At 34.3% G+C, this 20,173-nt stretch overlaps 1 protein-coding gene across 1 annotated transcript in view; it reads right to left on the reverse strand.

The window, feature by feature from the left end:
• ITFG1 (integrin alpha FG-GAP repeat containing 1) overlaps nt 1–20,173 on the reverse strand; it is a 310,112-nt gene that overhangs the window by 44,197 nt on the left and 245,742 nt on the right. Inside the window, exon 14 of the mRNA XM_059383282.1 lies at nt 7,675–7,753. Coding sequence (XP_059239265.1) covers nt 7,675–7,753 — 79 coding nt within the window. The remainder of the gene's footprint in view (nt 1–7,674; nt 7,754–20,173) is intronic.

Below are 20,173 nucleotides of genomic sequence, written 5' to 3' on the forward strand. Positions count from 1 at the left end.
TGTTTTTTACAGTAAAACTGGCCATACTATGTATTACTGAAATACTTTAAAAAGTATTTCTGCTTACATGGACGAGCTTTAAGGATACCAAGAGCAATATAGTCAAAATGATACATTTAATAAAATAATCTGTTCATACATTTTCATTTAATCATTTTAATTCTTTAATTAAAATGTCTGAATTTAAATGTAGTCTTAATTGTTGAAAATGTAATTTCTTTGGTCTTAAATGAAGAATGTTAGAAAGTCTAACAGTTTCAAGGTTTATCTATTATCTTCTTCAGACTGTACTAGGAAAATAGAAATCTATGTTCATTAAATCAAGGAAGAAAGAAATGCAAGAGCAGAATGCCAGGGTCATAAGTTTTCCTTGTTTTAATTGAGAAATTTTCTATTCTTCCTTATGTATCAATATATGTACTATTATGATACTAGAGTGCTTTTTAAATTCTCATGTATTTAAGTTTCAAAAACTTGATGAAATATATATAGCTGACAGGAAATTTTACACCTAATGTTATAAATGAGGCCATCCATGTACAATACTCTGCACTGTGCCTGGTCAGAGTAAGTACTAATAACTGTTGGCTAATATTATTACTTAGGAGTATCCTCAAATTCTAAGGACATAAAAAATAATGATGATGTCCCTCAGGAGCAAACATTAAGCAGTGTGTTAGAATCACTGGGACAGCAGACTCTTTTCCTGTCACTCAATTACAAAAGAAAGCAGGATGAGCAATTCAGGCAGTAGGAAGTTATTTAGGGATATAAAAAGACTTGCGCTTTATTTATTTATTACTATTTTTTTTAAAAAAAGACTTTATTTATTTATTTGACAGACAGAGATCACAAGTAGGTAGAGAGGCAGAGAGAGGGAGGGAAACAGGCTCCCCGCTGAGCAGAGAGCCCAATGCGGGGCTCGATCCCAGGACCCTGAGATCATGACCTGAGCTGAAGGCAGAGGCTTAACCCACTGAGCTGCCAAGGTGCCCCTATTACTATTTTTTAAAAGATTTTATTTATTTGATAGAGAGAGACACAGTGAGAGTGGGAACACAAGTAGGGGAGGTGGGAGAGGGAGAAGCAGGCCTCCGGCCAAGCAGGGAGCCCAATGTGAGGCTTGATCCCAGGACGCTGGGATCATGATTTGAGCTGAAGGCAGATGCTTAATGACTGAGCCACCCAGGTACCCTAGACTTGTGCTTTAGAAAGATGAATTTCTACAAGATTTCTAAGAGATTTCAACAGTCTATAGAAGCTAATCTCTGATGTTACTGAGAACAAACTGTTCAGATAAGTGTTATCTAAATTTGGAATGAGCAATGTCAGAGATTATGGAAAGATGAGAAAATATTGATCCGTGACTTAGGTCTTTGTGGGAGTAGTATGAGGAGCGATGAGGTGTTATGTTGAGTGGGTACAAGCTCATTACTGGTCTATATCATGTATTTGTTTTTTGTGGCCTTTAATTCTCCTGTTGTATTCATGGTCTGGAAAGTCCAGACTAGTAACAGAAAAAGCACATGAGAGAATAACAATTTAGAATTTGTGTCAGGTAGAGCTAGCCTAAAGAAGGAAATACTTGAGTAAATTGTTATATTTATAATTAAATCAGCTCATCTCTTCTTTAAATTTACTTAGTTGATTTTAACTCATACTGAGTTTAAGGTAAGGAGTGGTGAAAAATTAAGAAGAAGCAGAATCTAGTGTTTTCAAGCAGTTTTCTGTTTCAATTTTAGACTCAACTTACAGTAAATAATTCGTTGCACTGGCAATGTTTTATTTAAGCACGTGTAAGAAAATCATCTCAAGAACTTTATTTCATTCCCGAGTTCAACGTGTATTATTTCCTATATTACAGCATTGTATACATGATATATTTGTGAATTTCAACCTTTATTGCAGCACATAGTAGCTTTCCATGGTTTGTATTGTGTACAACTGAGGCTGGAGGATAACATGAAAATTGAAAATAGTTAAGTCTTTAAGTAAGACTAAAGCAGTGAGAAGGAATACATCAGTGGTATTACTGAGTAATGAATGAGAATTTAATCAAATTCTTTTGTACCAAATCTATGTGCACAGTAGACGTAGTTTGTTGGATTACTTATAACAACTGTGGGATTGCAAAACATCTGCTAGCAAAGACCATAGAATAGACAAAGTATATTCTTTCTCCCACTTTCTGTTTCCAAAGCTGTTAGGTGGTTTTTCCTTTGGTATTAGGATCTGTATTGACTATAAGACTATACTAGAAATCAGCCTGTAGACAGAATTTCAGGAGGCAAAACTTTTGTTTTTGTTGACACTACAATTTATGGGTTTCTTTCTTTCTTTCTTTCTTTTTTTTTTCTTCTAGAGTATGACTTTGACTCATCTGCATTTTCAAAGATGGGATTTCTAATAGCTGAACAGTTGAATAGTTTGCAAACTTTCTTACAGTTTCACAGACTCTATGTATTTCATTATTCAGTCACTCAATTTTTATAATTATATCAAGTGGGTATTTCAGTTATTGCTTATAGATATTCCATATCTTCCCACACCTCTTTCTTTTTTCTCATTCTGGTGAAAGAAAAGCATCATCACTAGCCAAGTCCCCCTCCTTATCTCTGTCAGCTTGGCTATTCCTATCAGATCTTTAGTTAATGGGAGATTAAGGAAAGGGAATGACTCTTCTTACAAAAATTCATTCTTTCAGAGAAGAATGTTGTGAATTTCCAGGAAGCCATAACAACTCTTTCCATTTTCTGTTATGAATTATGATTTTTGACACAAAATGTAACTGTTTAGTTAAGTATTGCTTAAACTAAAATTTTTGGCTGAGCTATGAGTTTGACAATTTAAAATGTGATTAGTGGTTAAAATAAAGTGATTTGGGATTAAAAATATTCTTTTATGGATAATTACATGTGGATAAATGGAACATGACTATACTTTGAAGATAATTTCAGAAAATATATATGTAAGGAATGAACATGAAGGATAAAATGTTTCTGACATTGGAAGATGTGACAATTATTGGTTCAAATGGAAAAATCTGAAGGGTGATAAATTAACATTATAGAAAGACAATGTGCTTATGTGTTATAATAAATCATCTTCATCAATAACATAATGTGAATATGAATAATAATCTAATGTGACTATGAATTCATCAATGTGAATTTTGATATTACAAATGCTTCTTTGCCCTCTGAGATGCTGTATTGTCAGTATAACATACATTTTAACTGCTCTTATATTTGAGGCACATGATGAGTGTGCATAGAAGGTAAGTGTTATTATGTTTTTCTCAGACATGTTAATAAATAGTAAACACAGAGGACTAAAGGGAAAGTTATTTCCTTTTAGATTTAAAGAGCAGGACTAAATAAGTAACTTAAGGAGTAAAAAAAAAATTCTTAGGTCTAATAATGCTATTATTCACAAATGACCAACAACTTATTAGTTTATACAATTTTGCTACCATGCTCTAATCTACTAAGTTTTCATTAAATATTGTTGAAGGAATTTGAGCATTGCAGATCTCTGGCTAATTTACAAGACCAGTAAACAAAATCCTAGATTCCAAACCAGAGTTGTTTAGCTCTTAAAATTGTCATGATAAATGTAGTTTAATTTTTGTAATCTCTTACAGAAGCTATTGTTATTTAAAAAATTAATGAGTACTCTGTAATGTAACTCTTTAACAAGATTTGGCTATTCAGACAGAGCTAGGTAGTGGAGAAAGATCACAGAGTATTTGATTAACCATGCTAAGATCCCTGGAAGCAAAAGTATGATTAAGGCAGGTCTTTTTTTTTTTTTTTTTTGAATAATTCTAAGGCACATTATTGTCTCTGGCTGTGGCTTTTATACTTTTTACACCGACAATAAATACTTAACATTACTATGTGGTCAGAGAAAATACTCTGGTATTTTCTATTGTTCTCTTTCATTCTATTAAATAAAAAGTCCTTGTCATAAGCCACACCAAATTAGTTTTATCCCACTAATAAGTACTGACCTTAGTTACTTTATAAGAAAACCAGAGTTGCAGCTTCTCAAGTACATATATGTGGTCATTCTCTTTCTACAGCAGAAAGTTCTCTAGTGGGACTAGGTGGGTTGGAAGGTATGTGTAGTTTAAACAAGCAATATTTCTGTAGACTTCAACATGCTTAGCATTTAAACAATGAATTTTCACCCTTTGAGATTTGGAGGGGGGTTTCGTAAGAGTACTTCCTGAATCAATTGAATTAAGCACTACTTCCCTATTTAGAACATATATTTATGCATGAAATGTAGCACATGCTTGAAATATTTAAAATATTTAATATTATTTATTACTTAATTTCTTTCTTTTCTTTAAAAGATTTTATTTATTTGACACACAGAGAGAGATCACAAGTAGGCAGAGAGGCAGGCAGAGAGAGAGGAGGCAGGCTCCCTGCTGAGCAGAGAGCCCGATGTGGGGCTCGAACCCAGTACCCTGAGATCATGACCTGAGCTGAAGGCAGAGGCTTAACCCACTGAGCCACCTAGGTGCCCCTATTACTTAATTTCTTAAAGGCAATATATGATCGGTGTAGTAATACAGAGAGGAAAATCCCACAACCAAGAGATAATCATGGTAACATTTGTGTGTCATTTTTGTTTTTCTATTTTTCCTACACATAGGCACACTTATAAAAAGACACATGTAATTTGGATTATACATGTGGATGTGCCTCCCTGCCAAATATTATATCATAAATATCTGTTTGTTGAATCAAAAATTATTTTAAAATATGTCATAGGCTGGAAATTATTATTATAAAATGGCATAATTTATTAATTATTTCTCTACTGGACATTTAGAGTTTCCAAGATTGCTAATGCCTTTTAGTTTTATGATTTTTTGCCATGAAAGTTTATGCACTCATTTGATTTATGCATTCAACTGCATTCATCTTTTCTGTAGATATTTTCTTCTTTCTTTTATGCTCATAAATTCCTTCCCCAATTCAAGGAAAAAATTAATTACTCTTAAATATTTAATTTAGTAAGAACAGACCCAATGTTCCATTACTATTTTGGGATAGACTAAAAGAAATCATGCTAAGGAAATATATATTCACTTAAAAACAGCAATGGGTACTGAATATTAATGAATAAGTTTTTATTTTATTTACTTATTTATTTTGTAAAGATTTTATTTATTCATTTGAGAGAGAGACAGTGAGAGAGAGCATGAGAGAGGAAAAGGTTAGAGGGTGAAGTAGATTCCCCAAGGAGCTGGGAGCCTGATGAGGGACTCGATCCCAGTACTCTGGGATCATGACCTGAGCCAAAGGCAGTTGCTTAACTAACTGAGCCACCCAGGCGCCCTCCTGAATGACTTTTTAGCACATAGTAAGATATTCTACCAGGTATCAGTGCCTGTTTGTAGTAGAGATTCATTAAATATATATTTTTGAATGAATCAACATTCACAGAGTTAAAAAACATTCTCCACATCTAACTTAAGAATAATATTTTAAAATAATTTTATTTGTTGTAAAATTTATTTTTAAAAAAATTATATTTAAAAGGATTAAAAGTAGTAAGTAATTAATGTGTCTAGTAGGTAGTGAATCTCTTAATATCTTGCATCCCCAAGATAAATGTTAACAATTTGATGAATATCCTTCTAGCTTTTTTTCTACGGAGTGAGAATTATTCATTTAATTGCACAAAAATATATGTGCAAAGATTTTACTGTTATATTATAATATTATATTGAAGAAAAGAAAAATAACAGTGGCATGTCCAGAGTAGTTACTGTATCAATATACAAAATGATCCCCAAATAAATTGCCTATATAAACATACATGGAAAAATTTATATATCATTGCATGAAAAAAAAAAAAGAGGAAGATGGGTCTTTAAATTTTTTTTGATCTACTGTTAGGATAATGAAGAGTTTTTCCCCATTTTAAAGATTTATTTATTTATTTATTCGACAGAGAGAAAGAGATCACAAGTAGGCAGAGAGGCAGACAGAGAGAGAGAGGAAGGGAAGCAGGCTCCCTGCTGAGCAGAGAGCCCGACGCAGGACTCGATCCCTGGACCCTGAGATCATGACCTGAGCCGAAGGCAGCGGCTTAACCCACTGAGCCACCCAGGCGCCCCAGTTTTTCCCCATTTTAAACCATTTAGTGCATTCGGGGTTAACTACCTACTTGATGATGTTAAATAAGCAATTCTTTCAAAAAATAGATGAATTAAAACTGTTAGTATTTTAGTTAGCATTTTTCATTAATAATTGACCAGTGAATTTTTGTTTTTCAGTATGCTGGCCTTGCCAAAGTTGTGCTTATTTCATTAAATAAGTAGCTTCATATTTTTTTCCTGTGTTCTGGAACACCTTACTTGGCAGTGAAATTTTCTACCGCCAAAACTCAAAAATAATTAACCAATAGGGGCGCCTGGGTGGCTCAGTGGCCTTCGGCTCAGGTCATGATCCCAGGGTCCTAGAATTGAGCCCCACATCAGGCTCTCTGCTCAGCAGGGAGCCTGCTCCCCTGCCCTCTTCCAGCCTCTCTGCTTAGTTGTGATCTCTGTCTGTCAAATAAATAAATAAAATCTTAAAAAAAATTAACCGATAAAAGATAAAAACAGCCAGTCCCATAAACTTTTTTGTAGTTTGATATGTACCTGAATTAAAACATACATAAGTAAAAAAAGAAAAAAAATAAGTAACTTGTTCAAATTCTCTTATCCTTATTTAAGTTTCCTTGATTAACAATGGTATATTAAAGTGTTTGATTTTAGTTGTGCCTGTCAATTTCTTCTTGAATTTAATTAAACAGCTTTTGTTTTATGGAGTGTTTCTGTGCTGAAGTAGTAGTATGATTGAGAGTCTTAAATATGTACAGTTAGACAAAAAGGAAATTTACTCTGGTATATTTATGTTAGGCCATTATATAAAATGAGAACAGCCATATAATAAATTCTTTCTTTTTTTTGTTTTCTTAGTGCATAAAAGTGGAGGAGTAACAGTAACTCTGTTTATATTTCTTCATGATTAGGACTCTAGGAATCTCAAAGAAGCCTACTGATATGTTAGGGTTCCTTTTCTTACTTAGTTGAAATTAGAACAGTTCTATCTACTGTGATTTGGACCTCATCTCAGTCAGCTGGCTATCTGTCAAAAGCAGATATCCTTTGTTTAGTCTTATTATTTGTTTTGATTGCATTTCCCTTTATTATTTATTCAGGTATATGACTAGAAGTTTTTCTTTATAGTCACTTATTAAAAAGCCTCTATGTAACATTCTAGTTTCTATTCCACATATGAAAAAGCTAAAATTAGTCTAAGTCGTAGACTGGATTCCTAATTTTTACTTCTAAAAATAGCTTTGTTAACTAATTCACCACTTCATACTTTGCACAAGATAACTTGGTAATTTCTCCAAATCTCTCTGTTAACTTCAACTGAAAAATAAGGATAATGATTTGGCTCTATCACAATAAGGATATATGAGGAAGGAATGTTAATATATTTGTCATGAGGACCTTTTTGTAATCTACTGATATGCAGGGAGTATAATAGAAAAAGTGAAGATTTTATAAAGCATGTGAAACATGATGATGATTTTTGTCATTCAGCTTACCTTGCCAATATACTGATTAAAGGTGTTTTTGTGTATTGTATCTTGTCTTACCTGAACCATTTTTCAGATATCCATTTGCATCTACAGTTGTATACATGATATAAGGTCCAGGCTGATTTACTCCAAAGGGCTGCAATAAAAAAGGAATAGTAAAGTCTAGGAAAGTAAGCAAATCATTTGAAGTTTTAGGAAAATCTATTACAAATAAAGTAAAACACTCTTGTATATATAATTATTAATAATTGGTAGTACTTAGAGAACATTTCCATAAATAGACAACCTGTTAATAAAAAGAAAACCTCTGTTAGTAGAAACACTTTAAATGTATACAATTAGCTTTAAATGATTTGTTAATTGCATTTACAAAGTTCATTAATTTTATTATATATTTCTAAGATCCACTATTATCTCTTCTTCATCACATAAATGTGAATATTAAAAAAATTTTTTTTAAGATTTTATTTATTTATTTGACAGGCAGAGATCACAAGCAGGAAGAGAGGCAGGCAGATAGAGAGAGAGGTGGAAGCAGGCTCCCTGCTTAGCAGAGAGCCCCATGCAGGGCTTGATCCCAGGATGCTGGGATCATGACCTGAGGAGAAGGCAGAGGCTTTAACCCACTGAGCCACCCAGGCGCCCCTAGATACGAACAGTTTTAAGGCAACTACAGATAGTTGCATAGAAGTTAAACTATCTTCTTCATACAATTATTCTTTTTCCTGTACAGTTTTATCATTTATGCAAAATGTTAAAATATATTTGCTTATGCCTATTTTAATTTTTATGTAAATGGAACCATACTGTATGTATCTTTCTGTGACTTGTTTTTTAAAATAGATTTTTTGAGACACATCCATGAGTACGCATGTAGCTGTATAGTTCATTTTCATTGACACAGAGTATGCCATTGTATGGTTATAGCATAAATATTTTTCATTCTATTATTGATTGACACTTGTTTCCATTTTTCTTTTGCCATGATAAACATGGCATTCTCATGTATGTCACCTGATGCACAAGTGCTGATGTTTGTCAGGAGTTATGTAGCCAGAAGTAGAATTGTAAAGTCAAAGGATATATAAATATGTATGTTCAAGTGTACTAGGTAGTGTCAATTTTTTAAAGTTTCTATTCAAATTCCAGTGAGTTAACCATGTAATATTAGTTTTTGGCATACAATATAGTGACTGAACACTTCCATACATCACCCAGTGTTCATCATGAGAAGTATACTCCTTAATCCCCCAAACCTGTTTCATCCATTCCCCCACCTACCTCCGCTTTGGCAACCATCAGCTTGTTCTCTGCAGTTAAGAGTGTGGATTCTTGGTTTGCCTTTTCCATTCCCTTTCCCCATACTTTGCTCCTTTGCTTTGTTTCTTAAATTCCACATACGAGTGAAATCATATGGTATTTGTCTTTTTCTGACTGACTTATTTGCTTACCGTAATACTCTTTAGCTCCATGTCATTGCAAATGGCAATTTCATTTTTTATGGCTGAGTAATATTTCATTGCATGCATGTGTGTGCACACTCACACACCATGTTCCCTCGCCACCCCCCAGCCAATTGGGTTAGAATTAGAGCCAGAGTTAGGGCATGTGCCTGATATCTTGCAGTTCAGAGACATTCACACAGGGTTAGGTTTAGGGGTTAGGGGCTAAGGGTTAGGGTTAGAGGTAGGGTTAAGATTTGGGTTAGGTTGGGGGCCCCGGGTGGCTCAGTGGGTTAAGGCTCTGCCTTCGGCTCGGGTAATGATCTCAAGGCCCTGGGATCGAGTCCCACATCGGGCTCTCTGCTCGGCGGGGAGCCTGCTTCCCTCTCTCTCTCTGACTGCCTCTCTGCCTACTTGTGATCTATCAAATAAATAAATAAAATCTTAAAAAAAAAAAAAAAAAGATTTGGGTTAGGTTGTCTCTGGCATTCTGCAGTTCAGCAACCTTCCCCGGGAATGAAACCCCAGACTTCTGCTGGGGTGAGAAAAGGCATGGAAGTCATTCACTGAGCTGAGGCAAGGAGGGAATTAGAGACTCTAATACTCTTTAAAAAGATATTCAATTGTTCATTCTGTTTTTTGTTTTCTTTTTATCCTCCATGTTGGTAGGTAGCTATTTCATTATTATTTTTTAAAATTTTAACTTAAATTCCAGTTTGCTAACATACAGTATATAATATTAGTTTCAGTTGTACAATGTAGTGATTCAACATTTCCATACAACACCAGGTGCTCATCACAAGTAGTACCATTTTTTTAAAATCTAAAGTGATAATACCAGTTTATATCTACCAAATGAATGTTGCTTCGCATGCTTAGCAAAAAACATTGCTAATGGGGTACACACTTCTTAACAGAAATTATTTAATCTCCCCTACGTTTGTTTCTTTAAACTTGTCTCATTCTAGTGAGGCTTGAAATAATATTTATGAAGCCATATTTATCACTGTGTTACAACCTCAAATTTACTTTATTACCCATAGTCTAGTCTATGTACTGGAAGATTGGAATCTTGATCTATAAGCAGTATTTTCAGTGAACTTTCCCAAATGTATTCTTGACTATTTTTTGTATTTCACACTTGAAGAATTTCATAGTATTATCCACAGTATCTTATTTTACAGATTTACTTAGGCGAGTTTTCTCTCTTGTCTTATATTCATTTAAAAAATCAGTTATCAGCATGTCTCTATCATAAGTCTTAAAGCTGCAGTTCATTTCTCACCATGGGCCGGCCACTTTGATATTTAAAGACAAGATCTAGAAATCCAGATTCAATTCCTCCACATAGTAGTTCTCAGTGTGTGGTGCAAGGACCCTGGAAGTCTCAAAACCCCACTGTGGAAAGTGCAGATAATCAGCAGTGGCACTAAACTACTGTTATTCAGATTTGGGTATTTCAATTTACCCAACATTTTCTTGAAAATAACAAAGTGAGTCTGTTACTTTTAGGAAAATTACTGATAGTATTTGTGGGTATGATAAAATTTGAGCTTATTCTAAATGAAAATTGGAATTTTAGAAAACCTGTGTTCCACACTGTGAGCCTGACATATTAAAAACTTTTCTGATGAGATCAGCAGTGATATTAACAAGTGTGATTTAAAAAAAGTATATAATGAAACATGTTAATATTGGGAAGATCTGCATAACTCAGTAAACCAATATTTCCCAAGTAATTCAAAGCATGATGTTACTAAACCATGCACAGGTAAAAGAACATTCAGAAATCAAGACAGACCAATGGCTTTTAATGTAATAGAGTAGGGGAGAATCTTTTCTGGAATGGTACAGTAAGGACTTCAAAAAATCTTCTTCACAAAAGTAATGAGAACATTGGCAAAGAAAAACCTATCAAACTTTTTTTTCAGAACTCTGGAAATTACCAGAAGGTTTTCAAGAATATGAGGAGTATCTCTTCAAGAAGAGAGCTGTATATCAGTAAAAATAGTACTTTGCTGCATTTTAATTTGCCCTATTCCTATAACCTTTTCCTTAGCTCCAAAGTAGCCTTGAAAGCCAATAGCTCTGCAACTACATTAGCTGTGAAAATGAAAAGCCTAGCAGCTAATGGATGGTTTGGCAGAACAGGTTAGGAGCTCATCAAAGCCCCATCCCCAGAGCATTGTCACTATTTGATGTGTCTGGCTGCTTTCTGACAAACTCTGTTCTTAGTATTTACCTTTATTTGGCAAGACTGAGAGCTTGTTCTGTGTGGACAGCCTTATCAAGCTAGTACATTTGTTAAAAACAATCACTAGCAATTGTTTATTTGATATTAGTTTGGGCTAATGAGAGGTTGAACAAATCTTAAAAGGAAAAGTGTGAATGAGATGTTCAAAGGGCTTTGAAACACTGCCATATTCCTGGAGATCTGGAAGGCCACATACTTGTACAACACTGTTTCCAGACAAAAGACCTGAAAAGGCCCTAACTTCTCATCTCATGTCTCATTAAGGAAACATCTGTCCAGTCTCATCTGACCATTAGGCTAACTTGAGTAGGGACTTCAGTGGCTACACACAGTAGAGAACAGAGATTTTAAAGTATTAGTCCAGGAAAATCACTGGAAAAATAGCAGCAACAACAAACAGCAGCAACAAAAACAAATCCAGGGGAGAGATTTCTAGGATTAATACATTATTATTATAAAATATCTGGTTTTTAACAAAAAATTATGACACAGACAGGAAAGTTTGGTTCATACATAGGGAAAAAAAGGTGTCAATAGAAATTGTCCCCAAGATGGGGTGCCTGGGTGGCTCAGTAGTTTAAAGCCTCTGCCTTTAGCTCAGGTCGGGACAGGTCATGATCCCAGGGTCCTGGGATCGAGCACCGCACTGGGTTTTCTGCTCAGCAGGGAGCCTGCTTCCTCCTCTCTCTGCTTCTTTGCCTACTTGTGATCTCTGTCAAATAAATAAATAAATTTTTTTTTAAGATTTTATGTATTTATTTGACAGGCAGAGATCACAAGTAGACAGAGAGACAGAATACATCACAGTCAAACCTCACTGAACACAGCATAGTCAAACAGTTGAAAGTCAAAGGATTTTAAATGCAGCAAGAGATAGCCCATTATGTACAAGGGATTCTTGATAAGATAACAGTTGATTTCTCATCAGAAACCAAGGAGGCCAGAGGGTGTAGGATGATATATATTTAAAATGTGAAAGAAAAACACTGTCAGCCGAGAAGTCTAAAATCAGCAAAAAATATCCTTCAAGAATGAAAGGGAAATCAACAACCTGTGAAGTAAAAACTGAAAGAATTGGTTATTAACACACCTAGCAGGAAATACTAAAGGGAGTTCTTCTGGCTGAACTGAAAAGTCCACTAGACAGTAACTCAAATCCACACACAAAAAAAGTACTAGAAAGGTAAGTATAAGTAAATACACCTGATGGCATAAATATTTTTTTGGTAGCTTTCCCCCCTTTCTAATCTAAAACATGCATAAAACAAAAATTAAAAAAAAATGTTATCAGGAACTTAATACATGAGGATATAATTTATATGACAACAGAAGTGCAAAAGAGGGGGGTGTAAACTGAGGTATACTGGAGTAAGTTACTTTATGCTACTAACATTAAGTTGCTGTTAATATGAACTAGACTGTTTCTAAGATAGAAACCAATTCTCCAAGAAACCACTAAGAAAGTAACTTTTAAAAAATAGAGTATAAGAAAGTAGGGAATTAAGATCATATCCTAGAAAACATGTAACACAAAAGAAAGCAATAATGGTGGAACAGAGGAAATAAAAAAGACACAAGACATAGAGAAAAAAAAATAGCAGACAGAATAAATAAATAAATAAATCTTAAAAAAAAAAAGGCAGACAGAAACCTCCCTTATCAATAATTATACTAAATGTAAATGGATTAAAACAGTGCTGTCACAAGGCAGAAATCAGCAGAATGGACAGAACAATATGATTTAACTATATGCTTTCTACAAAAGATATGCTTTAAATTCAAAGACAACAAATAGGTTGAAAGTAAAAGCATGGAAACGATATACCATTAAAATAGTAACCAAATGAGAGCTGGAATGGCCATACTAATATCAGACAAAAATTGTTACATACACTTTAAGATAAAAATTGTTACTAGAGACAAAAAGGACATTCTATAATGATAAAAGGGCCAATCAATCAAGAATATGTAAGAATTACAAATGCTGGGGCGCCTGGGTGGCTCAGTGGGTTAAGCCTCTGCCTTTGGCTCAGGTCATGGTCTTAGAGTCCTGAAATCGAGCCCCGCATGGGGCTCTCTGCTCAGCAAGGAGCTTGTATCCCCCCGCCGCCTGCCTTTCTGCTTGCTTGTGGTCTCTCCCTCTCTCTCTGTCAAATAAATAAAATCTTAAAAAAAAAACAAAAGCAAAAACACAAAAAGAATTACAAATGCACCTAAAAATAAAATTCCAAAATACATAAAGAATTTATGGGACAAAGAAATAATTCAACAATAATGGTTGGATATGATTATAATTATTAGTATACCAGTTTCATTAATGTATAGAACAATGAGGCAGAAGATCAACAAGGAAACAGATGACTTAATCTTATATAGAACACTGCACGCACCTCCAGCAGAAATGCGTATTCTTATCAAGCACACAAAGAATGTTCTCCAGGGGGGATCCATATAGTAGACCATAAAACATGCCTCAGTAAATATAAGTTCACAAATGTGTGGAAGTTAAATAACAGACTACTAAATAACCAGTGGGTAATGGAACAGTAGGGAAAATTCACTGATAATGGTTTCAAATTCCAAATTACAAGTAACCTTTAAGTAACTGCCACATGTTCAGTTTTGGTATAGTATTAATTATCTGAATAGGAAATGAAATAGTCCTGTTTTTTACTACACATCTGTGAGAGGTTAAATTTTTTCCATGTATTTCAACCAAAACAATAAAAAACTGAATGCAAAGAGAGACAAAAGAATCTTCTGTCTCACTATTATGCCAGATATTAGAGATCTGAAAAAATCTTAAAGCAATACCACTCTTAACTAATTTTTTATTTTGGAAAATAGTTATTTTTTCATACAATACAAGTTATGTTAACTTATAATGGGTTTATTTTTATTTTAAAATGAATTAATTAGGGGCGTCTAGGTGGCTCAGTGGGTTAAATAAAGCCTTTGCCTTCAGCTCAGGTCATGATCCCAGGGTTCTGGGATCGAGCCTCTGCTCAGCAGGAAGTCTGCTTCCCCCCCCCTCTCTCTGCCTGTCTCTCTGCCTACTTGTGATTTCTGTCAAATAAATAAATAAAATCTTTTTAAAAAATGAATTAATTAGAACTATTAAGTTTTTGTTTTAATTTCAAATAGAGTAATATTGGTAGACATAACTCAAAGAAGAACTCTGAAAAACTCAGACCAAGAAGTTTGAGAACCACTGCTTTCTACTATGTGAATAATGAATAATTTAAACCAGACTTTGCCTTCCTCAATTGAAATGATAGGACTAATATCTCTGTGTATAAGTCTTTTTGGTGTCTTACTCCATGTCATAGTGTTATACATGTTTCAGAGTTTTTTTCTTTTTCCCAAGATACTGCCATGTAGCATTTGTATGAATGTTTAGTAAAAAATGTACTAAAAATGTTCATGTTCAATTGAAAGGATTAAGAATTTCTGAAATAATCCCTCTAGTTCACAAAAGAATTTATGCATACATCTTAAAATCTTCATGAAAAACCTGAAAAGCTAATCTGCAAGGAGTCCAAACTATGGGAATATTAATCAGCAATGATGCTAACACATCTGTGAGTTTCATATTAATTTCTTTCTCACACTTCCTCTGAAATAGATTGTTATTATGCTATGGACTGGATGTTTGTCTCCACCCAAAATTTGTATGTTGAAGCCTTAACTCCTAAAGTGATAATATTTGGAAGGTACTTAGGGTTAGACAGTTCATGAAAGTGGAACCCTCAAGACACCAAAGAGCTTGATCTCACACTGTCTCCATGTGCTTGAACCTAGGAAAGGCCATATGAGACCAAGGCAAGCCAGGAAGAGAGATTTCATCAGAACCTGACCAGACTGGTGAGCAAAATTATTTTGTTTAAAACAAAAAATATTTATCAAGTTTGCCTTCTAGTTTTCTTTACTGTATTATAAGATTCTAAAACTACATGAATAATTTATTTGTAAGAAGGTATGTTTGAAATGAAATTCTACTTCTGAGTGTACAAATTACTGTGTAAGACAAAGGCCTACAGGAAATCCCTTTTCTAAAAGTCCAGTGCTGTGGTTTTTAAGCTTTAGAAAGCACTGGAATCACCTGCAGGGACTGTTAAAATACAGATTCACTGGCTGCACCCCAGATGTTCTTATTTCATATGTCTGGGTGAGGCCTGGGAATGTGCATTTCTTAAAATTCCCAGATATACTGATGCCAGGAGTTTGGTGACCCCTCATTAAGAACCCCTGATCTGCTGGGACTATACTTTTTATACCTTATAAAAATTGGCAGCTTGTGAGAGTATTTAGGGTAATCTAAACTTTTATTTTATGATTGTATTTGATTGACTACAAGAGAATAAAACCATTGATTGAGTTGGATGCATAAAAAACTAATGTTAGAAACACTTATTCCTTTCAGAATGTGGTGCAGAATTTTATTACTTTATTATTTTATTTTATTTTTTAGTAGCACTGCACCTTTCTTAACCAATACAAACTTTGCAAATTAGTAAAATGAGGATTCAGAGAACTGAAATTTCACAGACTTGAAAGGCAGTTGGAGACTCAAGTTGGGAATCATTAAGGTTTCTGAATTGTGTGATATAATCTGCAATGCTTAGATTTATTTTAAATTATTTAGCTCCAAAAAGTATGATCTGGAAGTATTTATTGTGTAAGTGCTTTCACATGGCTTACACTATTATAACAATAGCATACTCATTTTTCATCTGTAACTACAAAATAAAATAGTATGACCTTTTCCACTTAAGGGCAAACTTAAGGCTGTTTATCAGATAGGTATGTAAGTGAAGTGTAGTATCATGTTGGAATATGTGTGGGAGTAGAATTCCCCTGACAAGGAAGCAAGTAGAATATATCAGCAAATATGAATTATTTCAGCATTAAATAACCTTTATTAAATTTTCAAGCAAATTTTATTTTCCAAGTGATTTAAATTCAGAGAAAGAGAATAATCATGAAGAGGGGAGCACTTTTACTTTTAGCAAAAAATACAGAGTATTTCAGATGAAAGAAACCTGTAGTTTATGCTGTGTTACAAAAGACTTCTTTAAAATTTGGAGGGGACATCTCCAGAAAGGCAAATATTTGATTAAATGGATATTTAGGGGGCTAGCTTAAAAAGTATAGGTGAACTGGTCTGAACACTTAGCTAATCAGATAAAGATGGAAGTATCTTTTACTTTCTTTTGTTATTATTCTAGCCCAGGAGTCTGCAAATTTTTCAATTATGTTGAACATAACTTTTGTTAAATTCCAATGTTTTGACTGTTTTCCAGAAACATGGAAAGGAAAAGGTACTTACTATACATGGGAATACTTTTAATAATATATAAAGTGAGCAATCTCTTTTAACTTCCTATATTAAGTGAATAATTATGGACTTCTCTACCATTTCATGAGAGTTTCTTCCTTTTTACAGTGAGACATCTAAGTTCCTGAGTTGAACAGAAAAAGGCGTAGGTTTTAGTATCCCCCTCGACCCCCCGGTTTCTAAGTGGTGGAAACAGGCTGAGTTAAGGTCTAGGAGTGGATCTGGTGATGCTTTGCAGGTCTTTATTTTCAAATGAATTTTCCAGATACACTTTTGAGAATGTAACCTGTGGTAAGTGGCATAATAATCTTAGTTAAGTGCAGAGAGTTCTTGCTTAATGAAATGAATGCATATTAGAGTTTCTATAAAATGAACTGTTTTCTCTTTCAATTTTTTTCCCCTACAGAATGCATACTGAGGTCAACATTCCTTATGACACATTCCCATGCAAACTTAATATGCAGGATTAGCAAGAATACAATGTATTAAATGTCTTTTTTTCCTAGGTGCCTATTTTCTTCAAAGACACTCCCGATTTGTTTTTGCTATGGACATTTGATTTCCTAAATAATCCAAATCCATTCCCCTCTCTCATACTTTCACCACATCCACTCCTCTCCCATTCCCCCAGTTTTTAATTACCTAAACTAGGTATGTTTTCCTAGTTATAAGGGCTCCTAACACTGGGTACTTTTCAAGTGCTCATCATTCTTGTAATTCTTCATATGTCCTGGGATTGTGAATTCCATGAACTTGGGCACAATTTTTGATTTGTTCACTGCTACATGCCCATGTTTTATAGCAGAACCTGGATCATGTAGGAGTGATGTGGTTTTATGTCACATTATAGGTAAGGTCACAAGAACTTAACTCGTAGTAGCCCCAGGACCTAGAGTTCATGTCAACAGTAGGCACTAAATAAATGATGGTTGATACCCTTGCTCATATTATTTTTCTCTACCTGGACTGCTCTCCTTCTGCTTCTATACCTACTAAAATCCTAGTCCTTTAAGACTCAAGTCATGGTCACCATGGAAGATTCTACAGGTTGCCCATTTTACCACTTCAGGTGTTGCCATTGACATAGACTGTGATGTGAATGGTAGCCTCTGGAATTGTGCAGTGTGAAGCCTCCCACGCCCCCAGCTCAAATGTTTCCTTCTACTAGTATGGTTTGCTGGATATAGACTGTGATCTCCATGAGGACCCTGATTTTTGTCTCATCTAGCACCTAGAACATAGCAAAAAGTGAATAAATATTTATTGAATACATGAATGACTTCCTCAGTCATAAAGAAAATTTGTCCTCTATGTCTTATACCTTGTCCTTCCTCCCAGCTTGGCAACTTTTTTGTGTGGAATGATGTTTGTAAGTACCTCATGATTATGACCCAGTTCCCAGTGATTCTGAAACTTCTTTTTATACTGGAATGGGAGGGTTTTAGAGAGCCTGTAATTATAAGATTGAAGGCATTATGCCACATACACACATAGGCAGATCAACTCTCCATAGTAATTTCTGAAAATTGGGGTGTCTGGGTGGCTCAGTCAGTTAAGCATCTGACTTTTGATTTTGCTCAGGTCATGATCTCATGATCTCAGGTTTTGAGACTGAGCCCTGCATCAGGCTCCGTGCTAGGTGAGGAGCCTGCTTAAGATTTTCTCTTTTCCTTTTCTTCTGCCCTTCTCCCCACTTCCTCTCAAAATAAATGAATGAATGAATGAATGAATGAATGAATGAATGAATGAAAAATCTGGCTGTTTTAATGTGACCTGGAAGTTTCACCTCAGGGTGTGGTACACGTAGTTCTGACCACAAACCATGGCTTCTGAGTACTGTTTTGAAAGTGAAGGCTCTGGAAACTTGTATAGGAAGCATGAATAATGGAGGACAGTTCTACTCAGAGGATGGCAGTCCAGCCCTAAACATAAGGTACACCACGAGGTATTGATGGCTTCACTTATATGAAAGGGTGGTGTCCCATGTTCTCTAGAGTTGTGGGAAGGGAGGGACTGTGTCATAAGCTTGGGTGACCAAACCTTATATTTTCAGCAGAGATATGTGAGATGTGTGATTTTATGTTCTGTGTATTTTGAGGTCTCAGTTCATATAGGAGAATTTATTTTCTTGCATTCACTTTTACATCAGTCTCAGTTTTTGTTTTTATTTTTAAGGCAGAAACTTAAAGACATTTTGTGGAAATGGAAAACATTTCATAAATTGATTTAATAAATTTTGATAAGAAAAAATTAAGACATTAGCTATTGGGAATGCTGAGCCCTGTACCCCATTTAGTAAGTTCACTTTCTGTGTGAAAATCTTAGAACAAATCTCTCATATTGTCCTTTCTTTCCTTTTATTTCTATTTTTTTCTTTCTTTTTCTTCTTTCTTTCCTTTTAAACGTCATGTCTGATATTGGTTTGAAAAAATTCAGAGAAATTAAATTAAGAAACATTAGTGACCTTTCAATTTTTCTACACACCAAGTAATCAAGGACTATATTTGGGTCATTTTTCTTGTTCTAGAATGTGTCATATTGATGCAATGCACTTTGGGTGTTGTATTATATAGATTCTTTTAAACTAAGTGTCCTCTGTATGCCTGTTGACTTATATAAAATCAGGGTTGGAATATATCTTTTTTCTTCATAGATTATCTTTTTCAGTAGCCTAAACAAATCTTAGGTTTTTATGTCAGTTTCAAGTAACCAATTATCTAAGGATCTGTGTCAAGTTCTTGGTTCCTACAGTAGAGACCAACTATATTCTACATCATTGACTCTGGATGGTAAAACTGGAAGAACTTTTAAGACATATTATGTTAGATAAAAATCATTATTAGGCTTAATTATGCACTAAAATTTATGATTTTAAAATATTAGAAAAATAGCTGACTATGATCTTTTTTCCAAAGGCAATTTTTTGTTTACCTTGTGTTTTTAATAAACATGGATATCTTCATTAGGACTAACTGTATTGCCCAATGTAGTTCAATATTGAATTTTTTGTATTGTTTCTTACTCATTTCTTCAAGACATTAAATTCTATAAATTAATTGCGGCTCAGATAAACCTCATTGGCTATGGTACTGCCACTGTGCAAAGCTCAAAAATTATTTCCTTAAAATTTGCTTATTTTCCTGTTAAAACTGCAAGGTATTTTCCTTTGTAAAGGACTATGAACTATGAAAAGACATCAAATGCAGAAAATGTTTGTCATTTTTAAAAAGTCCTTGGTATAGGAAACATGATATCAGCACTGTCAGGTGTAATAAGAAAAAGGCAAATACTCAGAATTAAAGGTAGAATGATATTTTACAAAATATATCAAATAAATCTGTTGGGATCACTAAATATTTGTTATAGCAAAGGCTGGTGTCTTTTAAAGGTGAGGAGGTGAAACAGTACCAATTCAGATAACTCACTTAGTCAAAATAAAGGCAAAAGAGAAACATACTTGGCTTATACTTTCTCAGACTAGTCCTGCATAGAACAAATAAAAACCTGAGAATATTTTTGACT

This window comes from Mustela nigripes, chromosome 17, assembly GCF_022355385.1.
Source record: "Mustela nigripes isolate SB6536 chromosome 17, MUSNIG.SB6536, whole genome shotgun sequence".
Lineage (NCBI taxonomy): Eukaryota > Metazoa > Chordata > Mammalia > Carnivora > Mustelidae > Mustela > Mustela nigripes.